Source organism: Daphnia pulicaria, chromosome 10 (genome assembly GCF_021234035.1).
Source record: "Daphnia pulicaria isolate SC F1-1A chromosome 10, SC_F0-13Bv2, whole genome shotgun sequence".
NCBI lineage: Eukaryota > Metazoa > Arthropoda > Branchiopoda > Diplostraca > Daphniidae > Daphnia > Daphnia pulicaria.
Window position 1 is genome coordinate 802,147 of NC_060922.1, and position 12,545 is coordinate 814,691.

Sequence of the window (12,545 nt, forward strand, 5' to 3'; positions counted from 1 at the left end):
CGACGGTTGCCTTTCACTCGGTAGCACTAGATGGCACAATTACGGCCCAGTATGCAGCGCAAATGAAAATGAAGTAAGAGCGTGGCCCCTGGTCAGATACCACTCCCAGAACCTTCCCTTTTGGCAATTTAATAAAATTAAATTGCATAAAATTAATATATTTGTTGCCACCTTTTTCATTTCCGTTTCTTCATAATGGACGGAAGGCTTTTTCGCCCGTATGACCCGAAGGGACGTTTTGATTGGGCCCGGATGAATGGGTGATAATAGGGAATTATATCATCTGTTGGTTTTCTTGGTCATCTCCTCATCTCTGGGTTGGTTTCACCGAGTTTTCTTCCTTTTTCCTAAATTCTGGATTTTCTAAACCCCATCGGAAATCTCGAGTATAGTTTGGCATTTCTTATAAAATTCGCTGTCCATTTATGGCAACGATTCAATTGTCTCCGTTTTGTAACGGAGGGTGTGACGACGTGCTGGTTCAAGTCGCTCGCGAAACCAGCAGGCTCATCGATCGACGGCGAACAATGCTAGACTGGAATTCTCTTAGTTATATGAAAGGAAAATAGCCTACTCAGTGGCGTTAAAATAGAAAGCTCATTCCAACTACTTTGTGATGTACCTATAGACTCGTGTATAACTAGTAATAAAAAATCTTTCGTTTATTTTTTTTTAAATCTTACTTTTTGATTATAAACTATTTTTTTGCCCATCAAATAAATTCCAGTCAATCAATCCCAGATCGACGTATTAGTATCAGTTTTTCTCATGACTCAAACGAGAATAGTTTTTAGCGCTCAGCAAAAGAAAAATATTTTTGAAAACATTTTCTGTGTTCGCTGCTGTGCGGGAAAATGGTGGGGCTTTAGTCCAAACTGTCATGACGGGACAAACAGAAGAATGATTAATACTGCCGACCTCATAGAAAATAAAATTAATCTAAACATTGTCATATCGACCTACTGATGGCCAACTTATTATTGTCGCCGTCACATCCGATCGCCCTATACTATATTATCTGTCATCTCATTTTAGAAACTCTTTTACGAAAATAACACGCACTTGTGAAATGAAGCAGAATGGTGTCGAGTTGACGAAATCGATAAGATGGAATCAGTGTTAACCCATAAAGATTATCCCCTCAGCCTCTTTGGTGATTGCTAGAAAGAAAGTTATTGTTGCTGCATTCGAATTTGGCGGCCATCATTTTAAGGGGGAGGTGGGAGAAGGAGGGAAGGATCGAAAACCAAAACGTGCTAACGAGAATAAGATGATGGGAATTCAGAAACAAAAAAAGAAAGAAAGAATGGCGGGTAAGTAAAAAGGATCAAATTGAAAATGGCCATGCCATATACCAGACAGTCGCCCATGGAAAGTTAAAGCAGACAGACGACACTGTGTTCCAGAACAATTTTCGATTGTCAATTTTGGAGTGTGTCATTTTACCAGAGCACTTCATTCGTATTTGTTTTTTAAATTAGATTTTCTTTTTTATTTATTTATTCCCCCGTCAATTGGAATCGTGATATTTTTGGTACATTTCCAAAAAGGAGATTGAACGTTTTCAAGTGAAGTGAAAAATGGTGGGCGGTCGCAGTGGCAGTTATTCGTTCGAAGAGAAAAATTTCGGCAGTTCAGCAGAAGACAAGTCGATCGACGATGATACCCCAAAGTGAGTTTTTTATTTTAATTGACTTTTTTAAAGATTAATACGAACTTGTCACGTTTATTGACCAATAACTTACTGCCACGTACAGTTTGCACAGTTATGTATTTACAACCAGACAGAAGGAGGGGGGTTGGAAAGACACCAAGGTAAAATTTTCCGCCCACTTCAATTTAATCGCCGAGTTGTTGTGAGATATCGATTATCTAGAAATGAAAATTCACTTTTGATTGAGAACGCCTTTTTGCCGAATGATCAGTTGTTTTTTGCAAGGTCGTACGTACATGCTCGTATGAATTATTTAGCTAGCTACTGATAAGCTTTAAAACTAAAAATAATCCCGATGATTCTTCTTGCAGGAAAAGTGATCTCCGGGGTGAAACAGAAATAATGGCTGCTGGCGTCGACGAGGTGGACTACGCCAAGCAAGTGGAACCGGAAATAGAACGCAAACGGCGCTATTTCAGCCTGGCCATCATCACCTTCACCGCATTCACCTTTAATTTGTCCTTCTCGATTATCCTGACCAGCGCCAAACCTTATCTTGATCAGGTTCATTTCTCTCATAATTCTTATTTCATTCATTTTTATTTAATTTATTTTTGTTTTTCTGATATCTCCAGATGGACCCGGAAGCTGGAACGCAATTTCTCGGCTTGTTCATCGCCGCCCAGCCGCTGGCCCAATTATTTTTCAGTCCTCTCCTTGGCTATTTGGGCAACAAATTCGGATCGATTCGATTATTGTCCATCTTGTCGACTCTGATCCTGGCCGCCGGATTCGTCCTCTACGCTTGCGTGTCCGCTCTGCCCGGGCAGAGGCGCTGGTACCTCTTCGCCGCCCGTTTCCTCGTCGGAGCCGCCGCCGGTTTGATCGATTCAAAATGTTTTTCTTCTGATTATTATTATTTTTTAAAATTCTAATTTGAATCTTTTTGCAGGATCGATTACGCTCTGCTTTAGTTACATCGCATCGGCCACGACGGTCAAAGAAAGAACAACGGCCATTTCGCTTTTCAGTCTGGCCGGTTCGACGGCCTTTGTCCTCGGACCAGGTATTTTTAATTGAATTGATTCATTTTCCGAACATAATTTGATTATAATTATTAATGGCAGTTATTCAGTTGGCTTTTGCACCGCTGGGTGTTGGCACGGACATCCCCATGGGCGGCGATCTCTACCTCAATTTGTTTACCGGCCCGTCGTGGCTCTCGGCCAGCATGGCCCTGCTCAACGCTTTAGTGTTCCTGCCCGGCGTCTTCACCGAGCACAACGTGGCCAAGAAGGAAGGCGATTTCGTGGCCACGATGGCCGCTAAGAAGCGGTCGGCGACGGCCGCCTGCCCGTCGCCCGCAGAAATGGCCAAAAAGATCCAGCGGCAGAAGCGGCCCGACAAGTGGGCCTTGATCGTCTGCATCGTCATTTTCGCTTCTGTCCAGTTCAATTTCATCTTCCTGGAAAGTGTGGCCACCCTGTTGACGATCGAGCAGCTGGGCCTATCGGAGAAATCGGCCATCGTCGTGGTGGGCCTGGCCTTTGCCGGGGCCGGCGTCTACAGTGGCGTCATCTTTGCCATTTTGGGCCCATTGTCACGCAGGTAAAAAGTTCTAAAAAGTATAACAAATTAATTCAACTTATTAACGACATTTATGACAGACTGGGCGAGCGAATTCTTCTCATTATTGGCATCTTCCTGCTGGCCATCGGTCCGGTTTTGCTCTTTCCCTACGGCGGTCCACCTCCGCCCATCAAGTACTTGAACAGCAGCCACAGCATCACGTCTACAATAGGAGCCGATAACGACACTCTGGTCCAGCAGCTGACGCTGGACTACAATTACGGGTGGCTGTCGTTGACGTCGATGGGTCCTCACGATATTTCCGGTCATTATTTCTACCATTTAATTGTATTAGTGAATAGTTGACTGATTCAATTTGTTTTCTGTTTAGGAGGTTGTCCGATCGATGTCCAGCCCTGGTGCGGATACACGTCGGCTATCAAACCCGAGCAGCTGATTGCCGGTTTCGTCCTGATTGTGACGGGATTTCCCATGGGAGCCGCCATGACGAATTCCATTTTTAGTAAAATTATCGGCCCATATCCACAGGTCCGTTATTTGATTTAATTTTATTTCTTGCTTGTCTAATTTTTTCTCATTTATTTTCTAATTTAAAATAATTGAACAGGGCACTTGGATGGGCATTTTGGCAGCTGGCGCCTGTTTCGCTCGAGTTCTCTGTCCCATTTGCGTCACGAATATTTATTCGGCCTTCGGACCCTTGGCCGCCTTCGCCTTTATGACGGGCATCATGGTCCTCGTCCTCATGTTGCTCCTCATCTACTACCGACACCTGGTCCCCTATCGCTACGAAGACATCGAAGAACCCATTCCTTTCTTAATCACGTAATAGATCAGCAGTGCAACGCGTCGTTTGGTACTTGATTTTTTCAAATTTCCCGCCAATTTAAAATCACGAAATGAATACAACTGGTGAGTCAACTTCTATTTCTACCAATTGTCTACCAATTTCGTTAATCCTGTCGAACAAATTCGAACATTTTTTTTACCGAGTCATTCGCCATCGCACCTTATCTTTGATGGCCCGTGGGTTTCCCTGATGAGCTTCTTGTTTTGGTTAAATTGAAACTCATTCAAAGTCCATTTTCTCGATGCGATTCATATCTGTGTGATTGTGTTGTTAGTCTGTCGCTTTGAGTCGTCTGCTGCACGGGATCGGGATGTCCGTATCAACGTCCAGCCAACGCGGGCCAGATCATTTCAAATATTTATTTGAAAATCCCAAGCTTAGATAATTCACTATTCTATTGATAAGAGGCAATCAAAGGCCGTGTGTTTTGCGTTGGACAATGCGTCTAATCAGCTGGCCAGCAGTGTTTTGTAACGTTTCGTGACTTGCTGAAATGTCTACAACCCTGAAAGAAAACAACAGGAAATCAGAAGAGAATCGAGCCTGAGAGTCGTTTGATGCCAGAATCAAATCGACCATCAGGAAATCAAAGAAAATGTTGAAACGCGGAGCAAGTAAAAGTTACAGTGTGGAACCCATCTACGACCCGAAACAAATATCAGCGGTAAGTAATAGCGATCATCCAGCATCCGGCGATATCAGGTGATAGGCTTCAGTCGAATGAGAAATGAATGAAATTATGTGTATTGAATTGATTTGAATTATTATTAGAGAGGATGCGGATAAGAAACAGCCGTTGCCCGACTACGCCAAACTCATGGAGCCGGCCAAGGTGCGCAAGCGGCGCTATTTCAGTTTGGCTGTCATCTGTTTCACGGCCTTCATCCTGGCCTTGTCCATCTCGATCGTCATGACCAGCGCCAAACCTTACTTGGACCTATTAAGTTTTATCATTTTGAATAATTCTATTTCATCATTTTTGGCTATCAATTTCATTTCAATATTTTTGTCATTCCTATTCCAGATGGATCCAGAAGCCGGCACCGAGTTTCTAGGACTGTACATCGCGTCCCAGCCGCTGGCCCAGCTCTTTTTTAGTCCCTTGATGGGTTTCCTGGGCAATCGACTGGGATCGGTCCGAATTCCGACCATAATTTCGACGCTCATCATGGCCGTCGGCTTCACTTTTTACGCCTGCATCTCGGCCTTACCCGAGCCGAGGAAATGGTACCTCTTTGCAGCTCGATTCGTCATCGGAGCCGCTAGCGGTAAACAAATAAAAACACCCGGGAAAATTTAAAATTTGAATTATTAAATTTTTTGAATTTTCAAAGGGACGTCCACTTTGGGTTACAGTTACGTTGCCTCGGCCAGCACGGTCAAAGAGAGGACGACGGCCCTGTCACTTCTACAAATGTCCAAGTCCTCGGCCTTTATCATTGGCCCACGTAAGAAAATTTATTCCATTTCAACTGGGAATTTCAAATTTTTCAAATTGAAGTTGATGTGAACAGTGATCCAGGCGGCGTTTGCGTCTCTGGGTGACGGCCAAGACCGTCCGATCGGCAACGATTCCCACATCTACTGGAACATGTACACGGCTCCGGCCTGGCTGGCCGTTCTGCTGTCGCTCATCAACATCGTCGTCCTGATGCCGTTCATCTTCACCGAGTTCTACATCGCCAAAGAGGAGGGCGACTATTTGGCCGCCAGGGGACTCAAGAAATCCTCACCCGACGAAGAAATTGTCACAAAAATGAAGCCGGACAAAGTGGCCTTGGTCGTCTGCATCGTCATCACTGCCACGACTCAATTTAATTTCAATTTCATCGAAAGGTATTTTCCAAAATTGGATTGGACAAATGTTTGAAATGATTTCATTTGCCTTTTGATGATTGCAGCACGGCGACGTTGGTGGTGATTGAGCAGCTGGGCGTGACTCCGACCAGGGCGGTAGTCTTGGTGGGCATCATGTATTCCGCAGCCGGAGTCTACGGTCTCTTCATGTTTGGCTTAGTCGGCCCAATATCCCGCAAGTAATAATCACCAGACTATTGTCAAAGTTATTCGTTCATTTGAATTTTTGAATTTCCCGCTTATTTTTTTAAATTTTTCTAGAGTGGGTGAACGGATTGTGTTGATGGCCGGAATTCTATTCGCCATGTCGGGAGTTATCTGCGTCTATCCCTACGGCGGTCCTCTGCCACCGTTGAAATTCATCAACGAAACAATTGACGGTAGATTTTTTGACGCCCAGCTCCATCTATTGATCAAATCAAACCCAAATCTTTTTTGATAGAATTAACGACGGTGAGCCTTTCTAAGTCGTGGAATCTATTGGAATCGCCCAGCATCGAAGATGATTTCCCAATTTGTTACAACGCCACTTTAGCCTTGACGGATGGTATGAAATACAAACTATTTGATTTTTTGGCGGTAAATTTAAAATGTCGATTAAATTAGGAGCCGGTTGTCCGGTCGACATTCAGCCCTGGTGTTGCGAGATTCCAGCCATCCACTCTGAACAGCTGATCGCAGGCTACCTGCTCATCTTCACCGGCGTCCCCATCGCCATCATGATGGTCAACGTCATTTTCAGCAAAGTTCTCGGCCCTTATCCGCAGGTGAATTTGGCGGCAAATTTAATTTGGAACTTTGATTAATGTCGGTAAAAATGACAGGGCACCTGGACGGGACTTTTGGGCGCCGGAACGGCCGTGGCTCGAATCCTATGTCCACTCTGCGTCACCAGTTTGTACGCCGCCTTCGGCATGTTGGCCACTTGCGGTTTCCTGACGTCCGTCATGGTGGTCGTCCTTGTCATCTTCGCCTTATCCTTCCGTCGCCTTGTCCCATATCGACACGCCCACTCTTAGTTAAAGAGACCTCGCCCTCAATCATTTTTCTCAAATGACTAGTCCTATTTTATATTTGTCCGGCTACAAAAAATAACAAACGGCCTTAGAATATGTCCATTTCGTCGCTCGATAATATCAATCTAACTAAAACGCAAATACAGTTCGATATTGTCTAGCCCCCTGGCGGCGGGTTCGGGATGTTATCTGATACACACACAAAGTCGAGATAACGATGGCCCAGCCACAATATATTTTGTTGTTTCATTTGTTGACGAAATGTTTGACGATTGTACAAAATGTTGAAATAAATGCGTAAAAAGCCGATGAAAAAATTAAAACCATTTCAAATATTGTATTACATCATCGTTTTCGTTAATTATTCAAAAACGAGCAGTCAGAGGCTGTGCCGGCATTTTTTGGGTAGACGAATGGCTTAAAAAGGCATCCCCCCTTAATGAAATTACGGTGATTGATCACATCACGATGGAGGAAACGATTAAATTAATTCTTGCTCTTATCGCCGTCGTTGTTACCGGACTGGTTCTAATGGTGGCCACCGGATTGACCGTCTACTTCGGATTCTGCCCAGTCAACCGGGCAGCCGACGCCAATGCGACCCTGCCGGCCGCCAATTGCAATTGCCCTCGGCCACCGAACTGTACGGCCGATCAACTTTGTCCAATCGAACCGGCCGAACTCTGTCCAATTCATCCGCTGATGCCGGCCCCGCCCAATTCAACCACTTGCGTCCGGCCGTGCTGCACCCCGAAAAAGCCCATCGCCCATCAGTGGCCGGCCACTCGCCCGGTCATGCCGAAATTGACGGAAGAGCAAATGACGAGCCGGTCGGTGCTGGAATGGATGACGGACAACCGGCCCAACTCGATAGAGCGTCTCAACGTACTGACCCAGCTGATGGAATTCGGGGTGGAGCCCTACATCCAGGCCATGACCAGGCGGAATTGCAAGGCACCCTACCGGATGTGCACCATGTGCCGTTCTGACCGCTACGAATTTCTGCGCTGCGCCATGCGGACCCGGCTGACGGCCAACAAGTTCGGCTACTCCAAATCTCGGCTGGCCAAGATTCAACCCAATTTTCTGGAGCAGTTCGCCAAAGATGCCGATTGGCTCTCGCAGGATTACCAAGGCTACCTGACCCTGGACGACTACAAGCCCCTGGGCGATGCCTTCCGGGCCTTCTGGTTGGTCGGTGAGGGGACTAAAGGATCCAGCAGGACGGAATGCACTTGGTGCAGCGACGCTCTCGATCCGAATGTCCACATCGATTGCCTCCGCACCGGATGGGGTAGCCTTTAACTTTTGTCTCATGTATTGCCTATGCTGGAAATCTAAATAAACTTTCGATATTATAATTCTGCGCAAACAATCTTACGTAATTTAATTTCCCAATCGAAAACAGAAATCAATACTTGTCGAAATATATCGTTCGATTTTATCTCTGATGCATCTGTTGGCTGATAACGGAACGAACCGATGGCGTCCGGCCGACGGATACATATCGGACGAGACCACATACAGGTGATACAGGTGATACAGGTGCCTTGGGGCATTGTTAGACACGATGGGAAATAACACAAAACCAATACAGGACTGATATTATAGGCTATAGCAATTATGTGACTTTTGGACGTCGTCGTTGATAAATCGATGACGTAATGACTGTAGGACGATGATTGGCATTTTTGGGATTGTGTGTTTTTCTGTGAGGGGTTGGTGGGTGGCTAAAAGTATTTAGACCCAATGTGGATGATTGGGACGCGCCTATCAGTGGTTCCACTTTTGGGGGTATTCGGATAAGTTTTGTCGTGAGTGATCAGCAGGTAACGAGTCGACACGGGAAAAGAAGGGCGTGCAGTCGACTCGCAGTTAACCATCTGATTTGTTTATTCCTTTTCATTTGCATTTTGAAGCCTAATTGAAAAAATTGGCAAAAACGTATTTTTAAATTTCCCGCCAAAAAATAAAAAGTGAGTTAGAATAAACAGCTAGTCGATTACATAAGGCAATATGTTCAACAGAAGTAGCAAGAAGAGTTACTCGTTGGAACCGACTTACGATCCCAAGGCCGGCACTAACAGCACGCCCAAAATCGCTTACGAAGATGGACCCGGGTATGTCACATTATATCAATGATTTGGTTGCATCATTTGTTAATTGATGATTTTGGGGTCAGCAACGACAAATCGCCGGAAGAATTCACGGGGTCGGACGGAGTCATCGACTACGCCAAGATGACGGAGAAGAAATCCGTTCGCCGGAGGCGTTTCTTCAGTTTGGGCGTCGTCAGCTTCACGGCCTTCATCTTCAATTTATCTTTCTCCATCATCTTGACCAGCGCCAAACCTTATCTCGACAAGGTGAATTGAAAAATTGACTTTAATCAAATTAAAACTTATTGGATTTATATCCTGACAATGACGTTATTGAATGACATCATCAGATGGATCCGGAAGCCGGCACGGATTTTCTGGGTTTGTTCATCGCGGCCCAGCCGTTGGCCCAGCTCATTTTCAGTCCCATCATGGGCTACCTGGGCAACAAATTGGGTTCGATCCGGATCCTGTCCATGATTTCCATGTCGTTCCTGGCCGCCGGATTCGCTCTCTACGCCTGCGTGGCCGCCCTTCCGGAGCCGAGGCGCTGGTACCTCTTCGCCGCCCGTTTCCTGATCGGTGCCGCCGGCGGGTCCATCACCCTCTGCTTCAGTTACATCGCCACGGCCACCACCACCAAGGAGCGCACGATGGCCGTCTCCCTTTTCCAGATGGCCCAGTCATCCGCTTTCGTCGTCGGTCCAGGTAATTAAAATTTGCAAAACCTTTTTCATTCGATTGATGACGTAATGGAATTGGATGAATTTCGACGAGCATAGCCATTCAGGCGGCCTTCGCTCCTCTCACTTCCAAAACCCCGCCCGAAGGTGAGTCGCAACTTTATTTCGACATGTACACCGGCCCGGCTTGGCTCTCCGTCATCCTGGCCATCATCAACGTGTTCGTCTTCCTGCCGTGCATGTTCACCGAGTACAACATCGCTAGAGAGGAAGGCGAGTACCTGGCCGGCCTGGCCGCCAAAAAGGACAAGGAGGCCAACAAAGAAACGCCCAAACTCAAAGATCCCAACGTCATCGGCTTGGTCACTTGCATCATCGTCTTCGCATCCGTCCAGTTCAATTTCATCTTCCTCGAGAGGTACTCATCAGATGATCCAACTATTATCTAGCTAAATGGTGGTATAATTCATTTAATTTAAACAGTGTGGCTACTCTTCTGACGATGGAAATGCTCGGCTGGGATGAGCAGAGGGCCATCGTCATTGTGGGCATCGGTTTCGCTTGCGCCGGACTCTACAGCGGCCTCATCTTCTCCGTGATGGCCCCAACGTCCCGCAAGTAAAATAGCCATTTCCATAATTGAATTCCAAATGTCATCAAAGTGTTTCAATGGACTTTTGGTTGTTTCATACGACAGAGTTGGCGAACGTATCGTCATGTTGGCCGGCATCCTGTTCCTACTGTTGGGACCGGTGGCCCTTTACCCGTACAGCGGACCTCCTCCGCAGTTCCGCTGCAACGGCACATGTAAATTGCGCGGAATAATCACTGGCATTTCACTTTTTAAATTAATACGATTTTTTTGTTTTTAAATATCTTAAGCGCATGAATCGACGGAACCGGCCATCTACTTCCCGGAACTGTTGATGAAGGAAGGCATGTCCGGCATCTGGTCCAAGTTCGAAGGAAGAGCCGACAATGAGACGAGCTCTAACGGAACTTGCGAGGCAATCAAGTCCTACCTCCAAGTTTGTTCATACAACGCAACTTGTTGCATACTCGACGGTAAATTAATTTCTTAATTTAAAAAAAAACGAATAAAAAAACCCAAATTTTGATTAATTGAATTTTTGTTTTGAAATTTAACCAGCTGGATGTCCGAATTGCGCTCAGCCGTGGTGCGAGACCTTGCCGGCCATCACTTCGGGTCAGATGATCACCGGTTTCGCCCTGATCGTCACCGGGTTCCCCATGGGCGCCTCGATGGGCAACGCCATTTTCAGCAAAATCCTCGGCCCCTTTCCGCAGGTACTTTATTCAATCGATTCAATTTATAATTCTTAAATTTAAATAATTCTTATTTGACTATATTTTAGGGGACTTGGATGGGCATTTTGGGTGCTGGCGCCTGTCTGGCCCGTGTCCTGTGCCCCATCAGCGTCACCAATTTGTACTCGACTTACGGGACGTGGTACGCCTTCGGCTTCATGACCCTCGTCATGGCCGTCGTCCTCGTCATCTTCCTCGTCTTCTACAAACATCTCGTCCCTTACAAATACGACGAGTCCGGCTGAAATCAATAGCTAGTCTTAATGAAATCATATAGTTCGAAATGTGTAACTCTTGTTGGATTCCATTATGCGAGTCGTCAACTTTGTTAAATTTGCATCGTTTATTGTATCTGATAAATTGATAAAAAACCTATTCCCAAATTTAATTTTGGTTTTTCTCGGACATTACTATAGGCCCTATATATAAAATATACAGCATAGTCATACTTGGAACAACTGATAGTAAATTACGTATTTGGTGTTTTTTTGCACATAGTTTTGTTCCAAGTGAGTAGTGTATCGTATAAGAATTGTTTTTTAAAACGCGTCGGCACTATATAATTACATAATCGAGACCTAAATTTTAGTGATTTTGATCAAAGTCGTCAACTTCTTTATCGAATCAGAAGGCGCTCAATCGACGACCTTTGAGACCATCGGGTTCAAACAAATAATCCATGGCGGCGTCTTCGACGTCATCCTCCTCTTCATCCGACGAGGAGCGATTATTCTTTTTTTCGTCGGCATCCAACAAGTCAAGTTTGATTGTGATGGGTCCCGCCTCTTCGGAAATGATTACGGCGGGCTCTGCAAATTCAATTTTGAAATTATTAGATTGCATAATTATCTTAACAATTAATCTTGATTAAAACTGTGTACTGGTGGATTTCCTGCGCAGTCTGTGCTTCTCGATTTTGGCGAGGTAGAAGCGACGGAGGAAGAAATAGAAAACGCCACAGATTCCGGCGCCAGCACCAAGAATGCGGAATGTCGTCCGGGTCCCGAAATTGGCCATCATGATGCCGCCGGCGAAACTGCCCACTCCGCGACCTTTCACGATGAATTTTAGACCGGCCCATTAAAAAAACTGCTGTCTAACTCAAAGCTAAAACAACTTATGTGTACCAAATGAATAATGAAAGGAACCGACGGCGCCGTTCAACGTCGCCAGGAGACCGGGCGGGGCTGCCGCGGCGCAATAAATCGAACTGGCAACGGCCATCATGTGGACCGTGACGGCCTCTAAAGCTTCAAACGGAAGACTCAGCCACGGATCCCTGATGTGTGACAAAATTCACGTCAAACTCATCCCGTCATTAAGATCAAAATAAATAATACAAACGAACCAGATGAAAGAGTAGCCAAAGAACCGGATGCAATAGGCCAGGAAGGCCAGGACGATGACGTTGACCGAGCCGATTTTGCGCACAATCACGTCCGAGACGTAGAGGAAAGGAATGCCAAT

The 12,545-nt window shown here is 45.6% G+C and overlaps 4 protein-coding genes across 5 annotated transcripts; 3 read left to right on the forward strand and 1 right to left on the reverse strand.

The window, feature by feature from the left end:
• Nucleotides 1-1,474: 1,474 nt before the first annotated feature.
• LOC124314387 (major facilitator superfamily domain-containing protein 8-like) lies at nt 1,475-4,165 on the forward strand. The gene is made up of 8 exons (XM_046779509.1): nt 1,475-1,672; nt 2,026-2,218; nt 2,290-2,533; nt 2,607-2,720; nt 2,782-3,262; nt 3,322-3,548; nt 3,615-3,772; nt 3,852-4,165. The coding sequence occupies exons 1-8, from the start codon at nt 1,581-1,583 to the stop codon at nt 4,071-4,073; spliced, it is 1,731 nt and encodes a 576-aa protein (XP_046635465.1). The 5' UTR covers nt 1,475-1,580; the 3' UTR covers nt 4,074-4,165.
• A 358-nt stretch (nt 4,166-4,523) lies between these two features.
• Nucleotides 4,524-7,285, forward strand: LOC124314385 (major facilitator superfamily domain-containing protein 8-like). Of its 2 annotated transcripts, XM_046779507.1 has the most exons (10): nt 4,527-4,796; nt 4,866-5,034; nt 5,119-5,362; nt 5,429-5,542; nt 5,609-5,930; nt 5,996-6,130; nt 6,213-6,331; nt 6,394-6,498; nt 6,558-6,718; nt 6,776-7,285. In XM_046779507.1, exons 1-10 carry the CDS (start codon nt 4,690-4,692, stop codon nt 6,968-6,970), a joined length of 1,671 nt encoding a protein of 556 aa, XP_046635463.1. In that variant the 5' UTR covers nt 4,527-4,689; the 3' UTR covers nt 6,971-7,285. The 2 variants fall into 2 exon arrangements, with proteins under 2 accessions (XP_046635462.1, XP_046635463.1); XM_046779506.1 differs by having other exon boundaries at nt 4,524-4,796; nt 4,866-5,362.
• Nucleotides 7,286-8,740: 1,455 nt separating this feature from the next.
• Nucleotides 8,741-11,466, forward strand: LOC124314386 (major facilitator superfamily domain-containing protein 8-like). The gene is made up of 9 exons (XM_046779508.1): nt 8,741-9,087; nt 9,150-9,333; nt 9,417-9,774; nt 9,849-10,167; nt 10,233-10,367; nt 10,447-10,556; nt 10,632-10,814; nt 10,900-11,057; nt 11,126-11,466. Exons 1-9 carry the CDS (start codon nt 8,984-8,986, stop codon nt 11,321-11,323), a joined length of 1,749 nt encoding a protein of 582 aa, XP_046635464.1. The 5' UTR covers nt 8,741-8,983; the 3' UTR covers nt 11,324-11,466.
• On the reverse strand, nt 11,398-12,539 carry LOC124314389 (major facilitator superfamily domain-containing protein 6-B-like). The gene is made up of 4 exons (XM_046779512.1): nt 12,427-12,539; nt 12,206-12,357; nt 11,960-12,130; nt 11,398-11,887 (listed from the first exon to the last, which is right to left on the reverse strand). Exons 2-4 carry the CDS (start codon nt 12,303-12,305, stop codon nt 11,703-11,705), a joined length of 456 nt encoding a protein of 151 aa, XP_046635468.1. The 5' UTR covers nt 12,306-12,357; nt 12,427-12,539; the 3' UTR covers nt 11,398-11,702.
• Nucleotides 12,540-12,545: the final 6 nt, after the last annotated feature.

What these genes read in the sequence shown, in the direction of transcription:
- LOC124314387 (XM_046779509.1), top strand. Translation starts at nt 1,581, where the DNA reads ATGGTGGGCGGTCGCAGTGGCAGTTATTCGTTCGAAGAGAAAAATTTC. An exon ending in TTGGGCCCATTGTCACGCAG is followed by an intron (nt 3,263 to 3,321) that starts GTAAAAAGTTCT and finishes CATTTATGACAG; the next exon opens with ACTGGGCGAGCGAATTCTTC. An exon ending in TTATCGGCCCATATCCACAG is followed by an intron (nt 3,773 to 3,851) that starts GTCCGTTATTTG and finishes ATAATTGAACAG; the next exon opens with GGCACTTGGATGGGCATTTT.
- LOC124314385 (XM_046779506.1), top strand. Translation starts at nt 4,690, where the DNA reads ATGTTGAAACGCGGAGCAAGTAAAAGTTACAGTGTGGAACCCATCTAC. An exon ending in CCAGCATCCGGCGATATCAG is followed by an intron (nt 4,797 to 4,865) that starts GTGATAGGCTTC and finishes AATTATTATTAG; the next exon opens with AGAGGATGCGGATAAGAAAC. An exon ending in CATCAACGAAACAATTGACG is followed by an intron (nt 6,332 to 6,393) that starts GTAGATTTTTTG and finishes CTTTTTTGATAG; the next exon opens with AATTAACGACGGTGAGCCTT.
- LOC124314386 (XM_046779508.1), top strand. Translation starts at nt 8,984, where the DNA reads ATGTTCAACAGAAGTAGCAAGAAGAGTTACTCGTTGGAACCGACTTAC. An exon ending in GCTTACGAAGATGGACCCGG is followed by an intron (nt 9,088 to 9,149) that starts GTATGTCACATT and finishes TTTTGGGGTCAG; the next exon opens with CAACGACAAATCGCCGGAAG. An exon ending in GTTCCGCTGCAACGGCACAT is followed by an intron (nt 10,557 to 10,631) that starts GTAAATTGCGCG and finishes AAATATCTTAAG; the next exon opens with CGCATGAATCGACGGAACCG.
- LOC124314389 (XM_046779512.1), bottom strand. Translation starts at nt 12,305, where the DNA reads ATGATGGCCGTTGCCAGTTCGATTTATTGCGCCGCGGCAGCCCCGCCC. An exon ending in TTCCTTTCATTATTCATTTG is followed by an intron (nt 12,131 to 12,205) that starts GTACACATAAGT and finishes TCATCGTGAAAG; the next exon opens with GTCGCGGAGTGGGCAGTTTC. An exon ending in ACTGCGCAGGAAATCCACCA is followed by an intron (nt 11,888 to 11,959) that starts GTACACAGTTTT and finishes TTGAATTTGCAG; the next exon opens with AGCCCGCCGTAATCATTTCC.